Source organism: Callorhinus ursinus, unplaced genomic scaffold (genome assembly GCF_003265705.2).
Source record: "Callorhinus ursinus isolate GAN/ISIS: 27379988/994484 unplaced genomic scaffold, GSC_fseal_2.0 scaffold107, whole genome shotgun sequence".
Taxonomy (NCBI): domain Eukaryota; kingdom Metazoa; phylum Chordata; class Mammalia; order Carnivora; family Otariidae; genus Callorhinus; species Callorhinus ursinus.
In genome coordinates this window covers 263,230-280,123 of record NW_027397169.1, presented here as the reverse complement: position 1 = coordinate 280,123, position 16,894 = coordinate 263,230, and the positions used below count along the sequence as shown (strand labels likewise).

The following is a 16,894-nucleotide window of genomic DNA, read 5'->3' as shown; positions in this document are numbered from 1 at the left end:
GGGGGGGGGGGGGCACCCGGGTGGCAGAGTCGGTTAAGGATCCAACTCTTGGTTTTGGCTCCGGTGGTGATCTCGGGGTGGTGAGTTCGAGCCCTACATTGGGCTCTGCACTCAGTATGGAGGAGTCTGCTTAAGTCTCTCTCTCTCTCCCTCCCTCTGCCCCTTCCCCTCCCTGCTCTCTCTCTCTCTCAAATAAATAAATATTTTTTCAAGAAATGAGGGGTGCCTGGGTGGCTCAGTTGGTTGAGCATCTGCTTTCGGCTCAGGTCATGACCACAGGTTCCTGGATTGGGCCCCACGTTGGACTCGCTGCTCATTGGTGAGTCTGCTTCTCCCCCTGCCTTGCCCCCTGGCTCATGCTCTCCCCCAGACCCCCGTGTCATATAATTAAATAAAATCTTTTTAAAAATTAAAAAACGAAAGGGAGATGAGGGATAGAAAACTGTTCAAGAGGTATGAGCAAGGTGCACCTGGGTGGCTCAGTCAGTAAAGCGTCTGCCTTTGGCTCAGGTTATGGTCCCGGGGTCCTGGGATTGAGCCCCACATCGGGCTCCCTGCTCAGTGGGAAGCCTGCTTCTCCCTCTCCACTCCCCCTGCTTGTGTTCCCTCTCTCGCTGTGTCTCTCTGTGTCATATAAATAAATAAAATCTTTAAAAAAAAGGTATGGGCAAGAAAGAGTAAGTCTCTCTCCTTGATAGATAATAAAATACTTCAGAAATGGGACAAGGGTACAACTTTCTCAGCATGTGGTTCAGTGCTATTTAATGCACTGCCTAAAATTGCCACTCATATCATGTGGTCTGGAATAATATAATGCCTTGTCTCCAGGACACATGTTTGGGAAAAACAACATCTGCCTGTGCCCTGGGTCCCAGCTGCTGTTTTAATAGGAAAACCTATCTTTCCAATATGCTTTTTAAGTGTTCTTAGGGAAGTGGTGGGGGCTTCCTTTGCTAGAGGAAAAGTCTGTGCTTTTCTAGTCCTGTGACTCTTCCTGGTTGGTGCTGCGGACACAGTAGCTTCGCAGGGGCCCTGGCTGAGTATGGGTGATGAACTCCTCAGCCGGAGGCCAGACCCTCTCCAGGATCCTTGTTTGGGGGTGTTCTGTCCCAGGCAGGCTTGCAGAGTCTCCCTTGAGCCCACTGTGGCTGGAACTGGTGGGAAGTGCTGCCTATGGAGATTGGGGCGGTAGGGGGTTCCCTCGCCTCTGCCCTCTTAATCCTCAAGCTCTGCCAAGAGAGCTTATCTCCCCAACCCTGTCGCATCTCCCGTCATCACGGCCTCTCCCATCCTGGGGAACAACACAAAGAATAACCACTAGGATTGGGAACCAAACAAGAGCCAGGATGTGAATCCAGACCCGTCCAACTCTGGAGTTGGAGTCTTCAACCACATCATTCTCCTGGTTGACTAGAGATAGTCTGTTAAAGCTCTGTGGCTTCAGTTCCCGCATCTGCAAAATGGGGGGCGGGGAGCCTCTGGTACCCCCACCCTCCCATCCCTCCCCCTTTCTGTTCTCCTGGTGCTGTGAGGAGTTCATGTGGCAGTAAATGAAAAGCACTCCAAACAGGGTCTGGCTCATAGCACACAATAAAAACATTAGTCAACATTGCTAATATTACTATGAGCTATCCTGGAGAAAAGGCTTCAGGGTGGAGGTGGCTTTTGAGCCAGTTTCCAAAGAAGGCCGGGAGTGGGGGTAGCATTCCAGGAAGAGGGCACAGTGAGAGCAAAAGTTTAGTGACCTTGGCAGGAAGTAAAGCTCACTGAGGAACCATTTAATAGCCTCACCTGGCTGCAGCATTTGGGCAGGAAGCTAGGATGGTGAACTGGGAGTGGGGGGAGAGGGCATTGGTAAGGGAATGCTTCAAGGCAAGGCTTCAAGCCAACTACCTGGGAGTGTGCTGACAAGGCCCGGGAGGGTCCACTCTGGTCTGGCTTCCAGTCTTGCTTTTTCAACTTGTCCAATCTCTTGGCTCCTGGACCCCACTCTCCAGCCACCATGGCCACCTGGCTGTTCAGATCCATCAGACTCTCTCTCACTTGCTGTTGTGTCCCCCTGAAATGCTGTTCCCACCGCCTCCTCCCTTCCCCCAAACAGTGCAAATGCCACCTCCCCCAGGATGCCTTCCCTGGGTCCCTAGCTAAGGAGCGCCACCGTCATCACATAATCCAAGTTATTCCCCTCACTGCTTGCTTCCCATTCTGAAATTATCTTGTGCAGGTTGTTTACTGGCTTCTGGTGTGCCTGACCCCATTAGACTGCCAGCTGTGAGGACTGGGACTTTGTCTTATTCAGTGCTGCACCCCCAGCACCTAGAGCACTGCCTGGCACTTAGTAGGTGCTCAGTCAATATTTACTAAAGGAAGAACTGAAAGATTTTTGAACAGGTGAGTGGGACAATCTGACTTATGTTTTAAAAGACTCCTCTGGGGCCCCTGGCTGGCTCAGTCGGTGGAGCGTGTGACTCTTGATCTCGGGGTGGTGAGTTTGAGTCTCATGTTGGGCATAGAGGTTACCTTAAAAAAAAAAAAAAGACTCCTCTGAGTGCAGACTGGGTGGGGTGAGGGCAGAGCAGGGAGATCTGGGGATAGACAACAGCTCAGGTCCAGGGAGTGATGATGGGGCCAGGACTGAGATGGTGGCAGTGGCAGAGGTGAGAAGTGGTCAGAAATTGAGAAGGGAGGAGGAAAACAGTATGACAACTGACGGAAAGGAGGCAGGAAGAAGCAGGGGACTAAAGCATAAGGAGAGAGGAATCCATGACCTTTGGCTGTGAGATGGACGGGGGGGGGGGGTTGAGGTTGGGGGTGGCGTGGGGGACACGGAGTCACAGGAGGAGTGGATACGGGAAAAGAGGCCAAATTAGTGTCTGGGATGCCTGTTGGACAATGCAGGGATGAGGTCCACGAGGCAATGATAATAATTATAATTATAGTAAAATAACTACCACAGAGCTCTCTGGTTACAGTAACTGTCACTGATCAAATATTTACTGAACACTGGGGACACAGCACCAGCAGAGACAGACAAGAATCCTTGCCTTCATGGGGCTGATGTTCTGTTGGCAGGGGACTAGAGAGATTAATGGGTCAAGAAATATATATATATATTTCAAATTAGCTCTATGCCCAAATGGGGCCCGAACCCCCGAGATAAGGGTCGCATGCTCCACCGACTGAGCCAGGCAGGCGCCCCCAGAAATTCATAGTCTAATATCAGGTAGTGGTAAATCCTCCGGGGGAAGAAGGTGGAATATAACAGGGCAAGGGGATAGAGAAGGGGAGATCATGTTGGAGAGAGTCTGACGTCCAGGAAGGATTTTATAAATATCTGTTAAAGACTCAATGACAGAAAGTGGATGGTTGATTTAGTATGTCTTCAGGTCTCGAGATGATCTAGTTATCTTCCACAGATTCCACGAAGTGAGTTTCTCCCGTCATGTGGCGGAGGAAATGAGGTAGTGGGGTACCTTAATGACTCACAAATACAGCGATGGAAACCCAACCAAGAACCGAGAGGGAACCCCTAGGTGGGAAAAAAAAAAAAAACACAACAACAACAAAATCCCGCTCAGAGGCCCGGAAACGGTCTTTTACTGGGGAGGGCAGAGGGAGGCGGGGTTGGGGGAAGCAGTGCCGCGCGCATTGATCTATGACGTCATCGGGACGTTAACTAGCGTAACTTCACCTGGACGTAGCCCCATTTCCCTTCCCGGACAGGTCCTCCGGTACTTCCGGACCGTCTGAATCAAGCCTCTCATTGGTTACTCGTTCCATCAATCTGTTTCATTCTTACAGTCTTCCGTCCCGCCTTCGAGGGCCCACCTCTGATAGGCTGATGCGGCCGTCACTTCAGAAAGGTCCGCATTCCTTCCGCCTTTCTCCAGGAGACCGAAGGCGAGGAGGGTGGATCCCAGGCGGCACCCACCCTTGAGCCTCTGCTTCCGCCTGTGATTGGCTGCCCTGGGTGCCGGTCGCTACGCCACCCGCCTCTGATTGGTCATCCAGCCGCCGCTCTGCGCGGCGCCGGCTCCGCCCCCGTCGGGTGTTTGTGGTGGGGCTGCGGAGTCGCCGATCCCGCCGGAAGCGCCAGGACAATGGGGACCAGGGACGACGAGTACGACTACCTATTCAAAGGTGCGGTCTGTGGGACAGAGACGGGCGAGGGAACGGCGGCAAGGCGGCGGGCAGGCGGGTTGAGGCTGCGCTCCAGGCCGCTAGGCCCAGGCCGGAGCCCGGGACTTGGGGCCCGGCGGTTTAGGCAGCGGGGAAAGCCGGGGCAGTTTGGGCTCGGTCAGCTTTGGGCTGGAGTGCGCGGCCGTGCGGAGCGGCCGTCCCAGAGAGGCCTGGGGGCCCTGGATGCGCCGAGGCGGGGCCGGGGCCCGGAGGGGGTGGGGCCCCAAGCGGTGGGAGAGGCCGTTAGGGGCGGGGCCTCTGGGGGCGGGGCCTTCCCAGCGTTTGGCGGGCCGGGCTGGGTGGAAACCTCCATTCGTGGTGGGGGCGGGGCCGTCGGAGGCGGGGCTAGGGCGTAGTGGGCGTGTCCAAGAAATGGGCTGGCTCTGGGCAGGTGGGGGTGGTGTTCTCACGGAGTGGGAGGAGCCGGTCCTGATTGGCGGCGGCATGTCTGGGGGGCGGTGCCCGGGAAGGGAGAGGACGCGAGGGGATGAGGCGTGTGGTGGGGGGACCCTGGATTTGGGACCCTGGATTGGGGTGCTGACCCAGAATTGCGTGGAAGGGGCGCCTGGCCGGGGGACTGTGTGTGCTGGACCCAGGCTTGGTGGTTAACAGTAACCACCAGTTATCATCTTTGAACTCTTAGAACTCAATAGAACCACCAAAGTACCTGCCCTTCACTAAGCACTTCACGAATTCATTGCAATGCTCACCCCAACCCTGTGAGGTCGTCGATAGTATCCGCCCTCTCTCTGTGGACCTGGAAACTGAGACCCAGAGAGACAGGGCACATTTGAAAAGTGTTGGAGCAGGATTTGAACCCAGGTCAGCTTTGGGCTTTACCACCTAAGGAGTCTATGTGGGACTGAGCCTGTCAGACCACCTCCCCCAACACATGGGCACTGATGGGCTGGCCTTCGGCCAGCCTGCTAAAGGATCATTCCTGCCCAAGGGACAGAGGGTTCTAGGAGCCTCAGGTGCGGCCTTGGCAGGTCAGACGGCCACTGCTAGCCTAGCTCCCTCGCCCTGCCGCTCAAGCTGGGGAGACTCCCTCCATATCGCTGGGGTTGTGGACTGACAAGTCACTGGCTTTAGGGGTGCCTGGCTGACTCAGTCTAGCATGCAACTCTTGATCACTGGGTTGTAAGTTCGAGCCCCACTTTGGGTGTAGAGATTACTTAAACACAAAATCTTAAAAAAAAAAAAAAAAGGCACTGGCTTCACAGTGCCTTCTGTGCCAACCTGGGCTTTGGCCAGGCCCGGGGCTGTTTTGAGCTCCCTGGCTGACAGTGGTTGCCCTTGATAGCTAACCCTGGGCCCGCATGAGGCACCTTTGTCCTGCTGCCTGCAGTGTGAGGGTCTGCCTCCCACACCAGCAGTTGACGTCGTCCCCTCGTTGGGGAAGCCTGGCTGTCTCCGGGAGTGCAGTCCGTGTCCATCACTGGCCATTGTGTCTTTGTTATCATCCCACACGTTGGGGCCGGAAGCCTGGGGACCTTGGGGATGTGGAGAGCGGGGTGGAGCACTCCCTACCTGGGATATCCATGTGGTGAAAGGCTTCTGGGCTGGGGGAGTGCCCACACAGAGGCCCAGAGTTGTCATATGGCACCGTGGGCCCCGGGGAGCTGTGTGCAGGCTCATAAGTCACTGGCAGGTGAGGCTGTGTGGTCGGCAGGTATCAGGCCAAGGTCCTGGTGCCGACTGTGCCCTGGGGTTTCACGTTAGAGGCGGGGGAAGGTCTTCTGTCAGTACCCCAAAAGGACTGGCCACAGGTGGACGGGACTCCATCCTGCTGTGGCTGGGGCCCTGAGGCCTCTGCTCCCCAGGTCCTGGTTGCAGGGCAGCGGGCCTTAACCCCAGTCGTCAACCTCCAGGCTTCTGGGGCCATTGCCTACTTGTTATTTTCAGCTGCTTGCTGTTATAAATAACCCAGCTCGAGTGTTTGCACTAGTCATCTTTTGCCCTTTGGGTTATTTCCTTGAAGTATGTTCCCAGAAGTCCAGTTACTGGGTAAGGGGCAATGGAGCGGCTGTGTGCTTCCCGGGACTCATCTCCAGAGTCCTCTTCCTGGAAGCCCAGATCTGGCTTCCGTGGCAACTGGCACAGGGCAGGGGTATGGGTGGGGGCTGCCTGCCCCGCTGCCCTCCCGCACCAGCCTACTTTTCTGAGTCGTTCAGGGTTAGAAGTGAAAGTTGAACCCACAAGGTCAGTATTTCCCAAACTGCGGGCCTCTGAGACCTCACGTTCACACGTGTGTCTTGTTGGAGGTCTCCCTATTATCTCTGCATATTTCTCTTAAAATCCACTCAGTTTTTCACTCCCAACGGTAGAAGGAAACGGTGGGTCTGGCACATAAAGAAGGAAGGAAAGAAGCCAGCAGGCAGGCAAGACACCACTGTGACACCTCTTGCCATGGGTAGATAGCGTTAGACAGAAGCATGAATATACTATGCCCTGGACCCTCCTGAGACCCCGTGTCCTGCAGAGGGTCACATCTGGTCATTGGAGAGATGTCCCAAGATGCGACTGCACCAGAAGGGTTGACGGGGGCCAACTTCCTTACCTCGAGGCTCCCCAGCCCCGTCGCCTGGTCCGAGGGGCCCTTCAGGAGGGGAGGGGCAGTGATAGTCCTGCCCCCAACCCTGTGCTCAGCCTCCCCCAGGCTTTAGTCACCTTCTGGCCCTTCCCTTGGCACGGAGGCGCCACACTTCTCACTTGGGACACTTACTGCCCCCTGCTTAGCCTTCCTGCCACCGCCTTGGTTGGTTTCGCTGCCACATCACACAGTGGCTCCCCTGACCTCCCAAGACCAAGACGAGCAGATCTCCCTGGGTGTTTTCCCCATGTGCTGTTTATTTTCCTCACTGCGCTTTCCCCTTTCCCCTAGGAGTAAGGTTGTTTATTTGCACCTAATTATAGATCCTCGTGTTCAGCCTGCTAACGTTTTATCCTGACAGCTATGGGCCATTTTCCCAACCTGCATATTCAGCCCCTGGGGGCAGCCCTGACCTCTCTTGGCTTGGACCAGGCTGCAGGATCCACAGTGGGAGCAGCTATGTCCCCAAGGGCCACCAAGGACTTCCTGGAGCCCCCCCCGGCCACTCACCTGGCCTCTGAGGATGTGGGTTGAAGTGGGAAGCTGCTGTGGTAGCCCAGGACCTTGTCCCCTGGGCTTTGTCCACCCCTGTGCCATCCATGAGTCCTTTTGGGAAAGGGGGCGAGGAGAGAGTAGCAGCCAGTGCCCAGGGAACAGGCCAGCCCCATGCTCACCCTCCTCTGCTGAGTGCTCCTGAGGCAGCCTCCTTGCTCTCCAGCCTGGGCAGGGCCCCCACCAGACCCCCTGGTAAGGACCTGAGCACGCCATCTTCCCCCATTGGCCCATGGTGGCCTTGTCTGTGCCCTGGCTTTGGGCCCCGATCTGTCCTCCGCTCTGATTCTCCGGCATATAACTGTGGCAGGATTGCCCTCAAGTGCTAGTCTCTGGGGCCTGGGATGGTCAGGGCTGGCTTCCTGGGGTGGGGGAAGCAGGGGCCTGCTCTGCCTGGAGTAGGGGAGCCAGCCCCCACCCCCAAACGGCCATAGTCTACCTGAGTGTCAGCGTGCAGGCTCCAGGGCTGCCACACTGTCATGGGGCAGATCGGAGGACCCAGGGCTTCAAGAGGTGCCAGCTCTTTGTTTTTGCCAACTGGGCTTGCCTGCTCTGCCAGCCAAGTGGCATGTCTGGGGGGGCCGTTTCCCAGCCAGTGATGCCACCGACTTCTGTGGAAATTCTAGGGGCTGTGTCCTCAAGGGCCCTTTATTTCCCCAAGACAACAGATCACTTGTGCCTTGGACAATGCTGTTCTCATTCCTAGCCCGCACATGGGGCCAGCCTGGCCACTGCCCCACTGGCCACCTTCCTGCATCAGGCACCGTGGGCCAGCGGTGGGCCCGCTGTTCATCTGCACAGTGGCCGGGGGCACTCGTCTTGCTCGGGCCTCCGCTTTCTCACTGGGTGACCCTGGGCCAGGAACTTGGTCACTCTGGGCCGAGTGGCCACCAGCTGTACAAGGCGAGGGATAATATGAACATTTGCTCCTGGGATGGTCCTGAGAACGCAGTCACAAAGCTTTCAGGGCTGGGCCTGGCCCGAGGTGCTGAGGAGATTGTTGGCTAGGCCAGGGCAGAGTTGATGGGACCAAGGCTGGCAAGGGAGGGAGGGGATGGGGGTGGCCATACAGGGCAGAGCCCAGAAGGGACCCTCCTGCTCGTTTCCTGTTCCATTCCCAAGGGCATACGCATCATGAGCCAGCCTCTCCAGCCTTGGCCAGGTCCCCATGGCCATGTGGGAAGGAGGTGAGGGGTTGGGGGTGTGGGTGGTGGGCTCCACAGCGTGGGTGAGAGCCACAGGCCCTTGTCCATCTCCACCTCTTTCCACCTTCTCCGAAGTCGGCTCGCAGTCTTCTGTTGGGCACCTACGTTGTCAAGAGAACACCTGCCTTGTTATCCCAGGTCCTGGAGGCCAGGTCACATGGTGGTTTGAGGGGAGAGGAGAGGCCTGACTTGAGGGGTTTTGAAGGATGAGCAGGAGTTTACCTACTACTCCGAGGGTCAGGATGCCCCAAATGGTGGGAGAGGAGGAGGCTGGACCCAGATCCCTGAGCTTAGCTCCGGAGGCAGGAGACATGGGTTCAAATCCTGACGAACGACTTTCCAGCCAGGTGGCCCTGGGCAAGTCACAGTCTGGTGAGCAAGGTTGGGAGGTAGGAGCAGGCCTGCAAACAGGCACATGCTCACAGTGCCTTGGGCTTGGCATTCTTCTGCTTCCTCTTGTAAAGGTTACATGAGACTTGTGTGAGGTGGTGCACATCGAGGGCTTTCTTAGGACAGACTCATTAAACATTCTTCTTATTCTTAGTCTTCTGGGGGCTGCCTTACCTGCCCCTTCCTCCTCTGGCCTGAGGATGGTAACCTGGGTGGGGGGAGCTGTGGAGGAAAGGCAGGCAGGGAGGGGAGTGGGCTTTTAAGAGGATGGCAGCGAGGGCCAGCCTCCTCAATCAAGTGTCATCTGAGGGACCACACCAAGGAGGGGAGGGCAGACACCAGGCAGGTACTTGGGCAAGAATGTCCAGGCAGCATGTCCCTGTTTAGCTCTGAGTTCCAGCGAGGAGGCCCCTGTGGCTGGAGCAGAGTGGGTGAGGGGGAGAGAGGGAGGGCAGGGAGGGCATGGGGCAGGTAGTGCAAGGCTCTGTGGGCCTCTGGGAGGATTTGGACTTTTGCCTCTGGGAGGTGGGAGCCCTGGAGGGCTGTGGGCAGAGCAGTGGTGGGAGCCATTCAGGTGCTCACGGGCGCCCTCTGGTGGCCTCCAGGAGAACAGCCTGGTGGTTGGCTATGAGAGTAACCACAAAGGACCCCAGGAGAGGTGCCAGTGTTGTGGCCCCGTGTGGGGGGCAGTGAAGGTGGTCAGAAGCCGTGGGAGTTTGGCCATGCACATATACAACTTTCCATCAAGGAAAAACTTAACTAGGGCTGTGGGTGAGCAAACCTACAGCCCCTGTGGCTTTCCACTGGACAGACCCACCTTTGGGTGCCAGAGCCCGAGGTCCACACGTGGGGGTCCATGTGGCTTCTGCCTGGGGTGTCTGGTCAGATAGCCATGTGTTGTTTCTTCTCTGCTGCACATATACCCACGCGTACGTGGGCAGCTCACACACTGTGCAGACACAGACGTGAGACTCCAGTGTGCCCTGGGTCTAAGGACAGCATCTTGGGCTCACACTCCTCCTGGACCAGCTCCCGTGGCCCTGCCACAGAGCCTGGGGCACCTTGGCCCCTAGAGGCAGTGCTTCTCTGGCTGGGGCAGAGGAATACAGGGAGAGACTGGAGGGGCCTGTCCTGCCCTGCTCAGGAGGACTCTGTGCTCTGGATGTCTCTGCAGGAAGGGCTGACTCTGGGGGCGTTGGGGTGGCAGGCTCTGTGCCTTTGCAGATGCATCTAGAGGGCACATTCCTGTTCCGCATGAGCCAGCTCTGACGATGGATGCCGGGGCTGAATGTGGGTTTGCTTGCGGCAACCCTCCATGAGGAAGCAGCGGGTGGGCGTGGGGGGGAGGCTTCTCATTTCCTGACTTAGAGCTCCAGAGACAGACCCTTGTAGGTAGGAACCTAGCAATAACTGTTCCCTGCCTGCCTTTGCATGCTAGATGCTAGTGGAGTTCTGATCCTGCCTTTTCTCCTCGAGTCCCCCTTCTGCAGAAAAGGCAGCCCGGAGAGGTTAAATGACTCGCCCAAGGTGGCCCAGCCCTGAAGCTTTTTTGGCGTCCAGGCTGCAGGGGAGGTTCAGGGGTTGATAGATCCCCACTCTGCCTACCCGCCGGGATGTCTGGGTGCATACATCGGCACTAGGGCAGCCCTGCTCTGAAGGACCGGAGACAGCGGGGTGTTGCGCTGTCCACAGCGGCTGGATTTCCCGAAGCCCTGAGCCTGTGCTTGCTCTGCACCGGCAGATGTGGAGCCTCGGGCTCCAGGACAGCCCCACTGCTCTGAGGGTGGCTTTCAAGTTTGTGCAGCCCCCAGGGTGCCGCTGGCGGTCCTGCAGGTGGGGCGTGGGTGGTATATGGGCCTTGGCTCGGGGAGGCCAGCCTGCAGAGTCTCACCTGTCTCCCTCCTGCCCCCAAAGTGGTGCTTATTGGGGACTCGGGTGTGGGGAAGAGCAACCTGCTATCACGCTTCACCCGCAACGAGTTCAACCTGGAGAGCAAGAGCACCATCGGCGTGGAGTTTGCCACCCGCAGCATCCAGGTGGACGGCAAGACCATCAAGGCGCAGATCTGGGACACCGCCGGCCAGGAGCGCTACCGTGCCATCACCTCCGCGTGAGTGACGGGGCTGGGGCGATGCAGGAAGCCATGGGTGTGGGGCCGGTGGGCCCAGAAGGATGGGCAGGAGGTGGGCAGGAGAAGAGGGGCAGCAGCTCCTTGGCCCAGGATGGAGGAACAGGACCTCCAGGAGCTATGGGACCGTTGGGAAGACCAGTGCCCAGTCCTGGCCATGCTGTGACCTTAGGGTAGACATGTCCTACGGTTCCTCTGAGCCCCTGAGTCCCTGTCCCTTGAGGCACTGTGGTTTCACCGAAGCTGGCTGCACCGTGAAGGTTGTTACCCCGGACTGGCTTCGGCCCCTCTGCCCGCTCCCCAGCCCTGCCTCCTCGCCTGCCCTGCCTGTCTTCCCTCAGCTTCCCTCTGCGCTTCAGCTCAGACCCCGTCCCACCCTCGCCCTGTCCTCCCACATAGGCCTGGCATCCCTCGCCTCCCTGTGGTCCCCCGCTACCAGGACCCACTGGGGCTGCCTCTCCCTAGACCCTCCCAGCGTCCCGCCACTTTCAGTCAGTCACTTGCGCCCTCGGGACTCCCTCCACTGATGCCTGGCCACCTTCTCATGTCCCTAATCCCTCGGGGTGGATGGGTGTCTGTCAGTCGCCTTGGTGGTCAGACTGGCCAAGCCATGGTGGGCATCAGGGCTTTTGCCCGGCAGCGGCCCTTTCCTTCCCTTTTGTGACTGACCCCGTGAGGGTCTGCTGACCCCAGGTCCCAAACTCCTTACTCTGGCCCCATAGTCCGGAGATGAACCTGGGGAGCAGAGCCAGAACTTGGGGGACACACACCCCACCCTCGAGGCCCCAGTGGCCACCCCTCGGGCAGGCTCTGTGCCTCCTGCCCCATGTGTGGGGGCCAAGGAGCTGCTGCCCACCGAGCCTGGGAGGCCCCTGTGGGTAGCTCACGCACTGCCCCCATAGGTACTACCGTGGCGCAGTGGGCGCGCTGCTCGTGTATGACATCGCCAAGCACCTGACCTACGAGAACGTGGAGCGCTGGCTGAAGGAACTGCGGGACCACGCCGACAGCAACATCGTCATCATGCTGGTGGGCAACAAGAGTGACCTGCGCCACCTGCGGGCCGTGCCCACTGATGAGGCTCGTGCCTTTGCAGGTGAGTCGTGCCGGGCCGGAGCAGGTGTGGCTGGGTGGGGGGAGGGGTGGTGTGGGGTGTCACACGGGGCCGCATGCCCGGGCGGCCCCCGGGGGCCACATTCCTGAAAGTGGGACTGTGACTGAGGCATCAGAGAACCATCTGGAAGGCAGACCCCTGCCAGCTTCCCCTTCCTGAGGTGTGGGCATCTCAGTCCTGTCTCTTTGGCTCCCACCATTCATTTCTTGGGCCAGGCAAGTGGGCAAGCAAGCAGGGTCCCCGGGAGGATGCAAGGTAGCCCTCCCCCCCACCCCCACTGCTCACCTGAGCAATATTCTTTTTGTTCCAGAAAAGAACAACTTGTCTTTCATTGAGACCTCAGCCTTGGATTCCACCAACGTCGAGGAAGCTTTCAAGAACATCCTCACAGGTGGTCACTGGGCCTGGCTGGGGCCACAGTAACCCCAACATGCCCACTGTGGGTGGGCCTGGGAAGGGCACCGTCCACCCTGGTTGCCTGCTCCAGAACACAGTCCCTGAAGCTTTATTCTTGAAACCTGCAAGCCGGTCTGGACATGAGGACAGACACGGTGTGCTTCCTGGGATCAGGCCAGATCCTGAGGACACAGAGACCCCCCCCTCTGCCGTGGCCCCACCCCAGAACAGCCAGCTGGGTCAGCGGCGGGGGCCCAGGGCCCCTGGGCTCCTGGGCGTTTATTCTGAGGAGGAGGGGCCTCTGATCTTACAAGAGAAGAGGCGGGGCTGGGGGGGGTTAGCTCTGTGACCAGACGTGGGTCCCGGCCTCGCTGAGCACCCAGCCAGCACTTGGTGACCCGGTGGGAGCCTCCAGGAGCCCAGCCCCTGCTGTCTTTCCCCCCGACATGATGGGGGGACACACGGGGCACAGAGGGGGGGCCTTTAAGAGGGGTCTTGGGCTCAGCCTGGGGGGGAGCTCCCCAGAGGGCACTGAGGTCCAGATGTGTCACCCCGCATTCCCCCACCCGCAGAGATCTACCGCATCGTGTCACAGAAGCAGATCGCAGACCGCGCAGCCCACGATGAGTCCCCCGGCAACAACGTGGTGGACATCAGCGTGCCGCCCACCACCGACGGACAGAAACCCAACAAGCTGCAGTGCTGCCAGAACCTGTGAGCGCCCCGCGGCCCGCCCGCGTGCGCGTGCACGTGCGCGTCCCCGTCCTCCGCCCGCCCCGCCCCGCGCTGCGCTCCCCTGCCCCGCCCTCTCCGTCCCTCCCACCGAGCTCCGCATGGCTGGCCGCGGCCCCGGAAGAACAGGAAGAACAGGAGTCGTCGAGTGGCAACTGCTGTCCCCGCTCGAGGAAAACCAGACCAGACGCCCGGGTCGCCGCGCCTGCTCTTCTCGGGTCCCAGGGTGCATCTCGGCGGGCCAGGGAGGGTGGCAGGCTGGACAGGGCCGGCCAGAGGCGAGGAGGAGGGGCGTGCCGAGCGGGCTTCTCCAGTTTTCCACGGCAGACTCCAGGGAGCGATCGCCTTCCTCCCTCTGTGGCCAGTTGGCCCCCCTGCCCCCCCCCCCTCCGCCCCCAATCCGCACCCAGAACCCCCTTCCGAGCTGATGCTCGAAGAGCAAGGCGCCAGGGGGCCGGGGCAGGCGGACACTCTTGGCTCCCGGCCCCCTTGCTCCCCCACGCACAGCCAGCAGCGGCACACGCCTTCGACCTCTCCTGTGCGTGCGCGACTCCAGCTCCTGCCTGTAGATTTATGCTGGGACAAGACCCCTCTCCCCCCTCACCCTCCTTTTGCACGCAGCGCGCTCTCCAGCCCCTTGGGCCCCTCTGTGTCTTGTCTCCCGTCTTGTCAGGAACCTGTTTGCAAGTGAAGCAATATCTCCGTGTTTTGTATATACAACCGCTCTTGTAGCCTTTGGTTTTTTTGTTATTGTAGAGAAACACAGATTCTTTATACACTTTGTAAGATTGACGCCAAACCCCAGCTCTCGACCTCTTATTCTCCCTGTGGCCCCCGCACTGTTGCCCCGATGCCTCATTTCTTCCGCCCGTTACTAAAATGTATAATCCGACTTCCTGTACAGAAACCTGCCGCTGCGCCTTTGTCTTCATTCTCTCCGCCAGGCGGCCACGGCTGGGCCAGGGCTTCCCGAGGCACACGTCCCGCTGCGGCCTGCGTCGGCCCGGCTCAGCCCCGCAGGGAGCTAGAAGAGCAGGTCCAAGCGCCACCCGGGACAGTGCGGAGGCCCGCGAGCTGACCACGGGGGCCTTGGCCTGCGGGGGAGGGGTGGGTGCCCTCTCCAAGCTGCCCCTGTGGCTGGGGGATGTTATTCAACTTCTCGGCCCAGGAGCTGAGGGTGCCTCCTGGCAGGGGCTGACCTGTGCCCACTGTTCCCCATTCCCAGCCCTGGGGTTGGACTGTCCTCGCTTCCATCTGCTGCCCACGGCCGCGGCCTCCCCTGGGGTCCCGTCAAGGACAAGCAAGAGGGGCGCGACCAGGGGATGTTGGTGATACCGGCGCCACCCCAGCTCTCCCCATGCCAGGCTGCCCTTTAAGGAGGGCCCAATGGGAGGACGCTGGTGACAGAGGGGAGGCAGGCGGCCTGGAGTTCCTCTGCCTCTCCCCAGGATCCAGCTTCTCCCCTGGTCCATGTGGGCAGAGCTGGCCTGAGGGCCATTTGCCACTATGGTGGAAGTGTTGCTGTCCCCCTCCCCTCCCAGGCCTGTGTGGATCCCTCCCACCCCCATCCCTGCCCTGACCATGTGACCCAGTAACTCCTCTCTCACCTGAGTGCCTGCAGCTGTTCTAGAAGCTCTACCCTCTCGCTGAAGCCACTTATGCCCTTGACCCCTTGAAGAGCCACCAGAGATGGGGGTCTACGTCTCCCAATGTCAGGCTTTGGCCACCCTGCCTGGAGAGCTGGGCAAACCCAGGCAGTCTTTCCAGAAGAGTCCTGAGCCACAGGGGGCTGTTCCCATAGGGGAGTTGGAGTGAGGCAGGGTGTGTGCTCCAGGCCAGGGGGCATCCTGAGCCAAGGCCAGCAGTAGGACAGCGGGGGATCTGGTGGGGCCACAAGCACTCCAGGGGCCATTCACTCAGACCCTGGGGGTGCCGAATCTGGATTTGGGCAGGGTGGGCATGGGGAGGACAGAGGGTGGGCAGAGGCTTCAGGCAGGCTGGGTGAAGTAATGAGGCACCCTGCAAGGTTTCAGGCAGTCCAAAGATCAGATCTCTCCTGAGCCTCCGTGGATTGGCCGGGCCCGAGGCACATGCCAGGGAACGAGACTGAGATGACATTGTCCCCTTGGGGGTTACAGTCCAGCGATGCTGTTTCAGTTACTCTGATTTCAGTGATGTAGTAAGCCCAGCATGTTCACTCAGTGCCAGGCACTGTTCTTAAGTCTGTTTTTTTTTTTCAATGGTGATAAAATACACAACATTAAATTGGCCATCTTGACCACTATTCTGTGTACAGCTCAGTGGCATTAAGTATATTCAGTGTTGAGCAACCATCCCCACCGTCCGTCTCCAGAACTCTTCATCTTGCAAAACTGAGACACTGTCCCCGTGAAGCACCATCTCCCCACCCCCTGCCCCATCCCTGGCTCCCATCATCTACTTCCTGTCTGTGCATTTGACTCCTCTAGGGACCTCTAAGTGGAATCCTACAGTATTTGTTCTTTTGTGACTGGCTTATTTCACTTAGTATAATGTCTTCAAGGTTCATCCACGTTGTAGCAGGTGTTAGAAGTTCCTTTTTAATAAAAGGCTGAATGATAACCCGTTGTATGGATAGTCCACTCCTTGCTTATCCATTCATCCATCGATGGATATTTGGGTTGCTTCCACTTGTTGGCCATTGTGGAGCATGCTGCTGCGAGCACGGGTGTACAGATAGAGGTGTTCAGGTCCCTGCTTTCAGCTCTTTTGGGTAGATAGCCAGAAATGGAATCGCTGGGTTATAGGGTAACTCTGTGTTTAATTTTTCCACAAACTGTGTTAACCTAAATGAATTATATCATTTAAAATTGGAGAGAGGGGCGCCTGGGTGGCTCAGTCGGTTAAGCGTCTGCCTTCGGCTTAGGTCATGGTCTCAGGGTCCTGGGATCAAGCCCCAGGTTGGGCTCCCTGCTCAGCGAGGAGTCTGCTTCTCTCTCTCCCACTGCTCCTCCCCCTGCCACTTGTGTTCTCTGTCTCTCAAATAAATAAAATCTTTAAAAAATAAAAGTGGAGAGAATAGTCTAACTCCCATAAGCCCACTACCCAACTTCAACCAATCTGGTTTCACCCCATTCTCTTCCTGTGTGCAAATCCTGGACATATCCCCCCCTCTAAATATTTTTTTTTAAGATTTTATTTATTGATTTGACAGAGCACAAGCGGGGAGAGCAGCAGGGAGAGGGAGAGGGAGAAGCAGGCTCCCTGCTGAGCAAGGAGCCTGATGTGGAGCTTGATCCGAGGACCCCGGCATCATGACCTGAGGCGAAGGCAGACACTTAACCAACTGAGCCACCCAGGCGCTCTCTTTTTTTAAGGAGATTTTTTAAAAGATTTTATTTATTTGAGAGAGAGAGAGAACAGGCAGGGGGAGGGGCAAAGGGAGAGGGAGAAGCAGGCTCCCAGCTGAGCAGGGAGCCCCACACGGGGCTGGAACCCAGGACCCTGGGATCATGACCTGAGCCAAAGGCCGACGCCCAACTGACTGAGCCACCCAGGCACCCCATTCATTTAAAAATGTACATCCAGTGGTTTTAGTACATGCACAAGGTTGTGCAAACACCACA

The 16,894-nt window shown here is 58.2% G+C and overlaps 1 protein-coding gene across 1 annotated transcript; it reads left to right on the top strand.

Annotated features, from left to right (window-relative positions):
* Positions 1–3,914: 3,914 nt before the first annotated feature.
* On the top strand, positions 3,915–15,890 carry RAB11B (RAB11B, member RAS oncogene family). The gene is made up of 5 exons (XM_025863125.2): positions 3,915–4,140; positions 10,834–11,029; positions 11,950–12,143; positions 12,472–12,552; positions 13,130–15,890. The coding sequence occupies exons 1-5, from the start codon at positions 4,101–4,103 to the stop codon at positions 13,273–13,275; spliced, it is 657 nt and encodes a 218-aa protein (XP_025718910.1). The 5' UTR covers positions 3,915–4,100; the 3' UTR covers positions 13,276–15,890.
* The last annotated feature ends 1,004 nt before the right edge of the window (positions 15,891–16,894 follow it).

Coding starts and splice junctions, on each gene's coding strand:
- RAB11B (XM_025863125.2), top strand. CDS start 4,101: ATGGGGACCAGGGACGACGAGTACGACTACCTATTCAAAG. Junction 11,030..11,949: donor TACCGTGCCATCACCTCCGC/GTGAGTGACGGG, acceptor CTGCCCCCATAG/GTACTACCGTGGCGCAGTGG. Junction 12,553..13,129: donor TTTCAAGAACATCCTCACAG/GTGGTCACTGGG, acceptor CCCCACCCGCAG/AGATCTACCGCATCGTGTCA.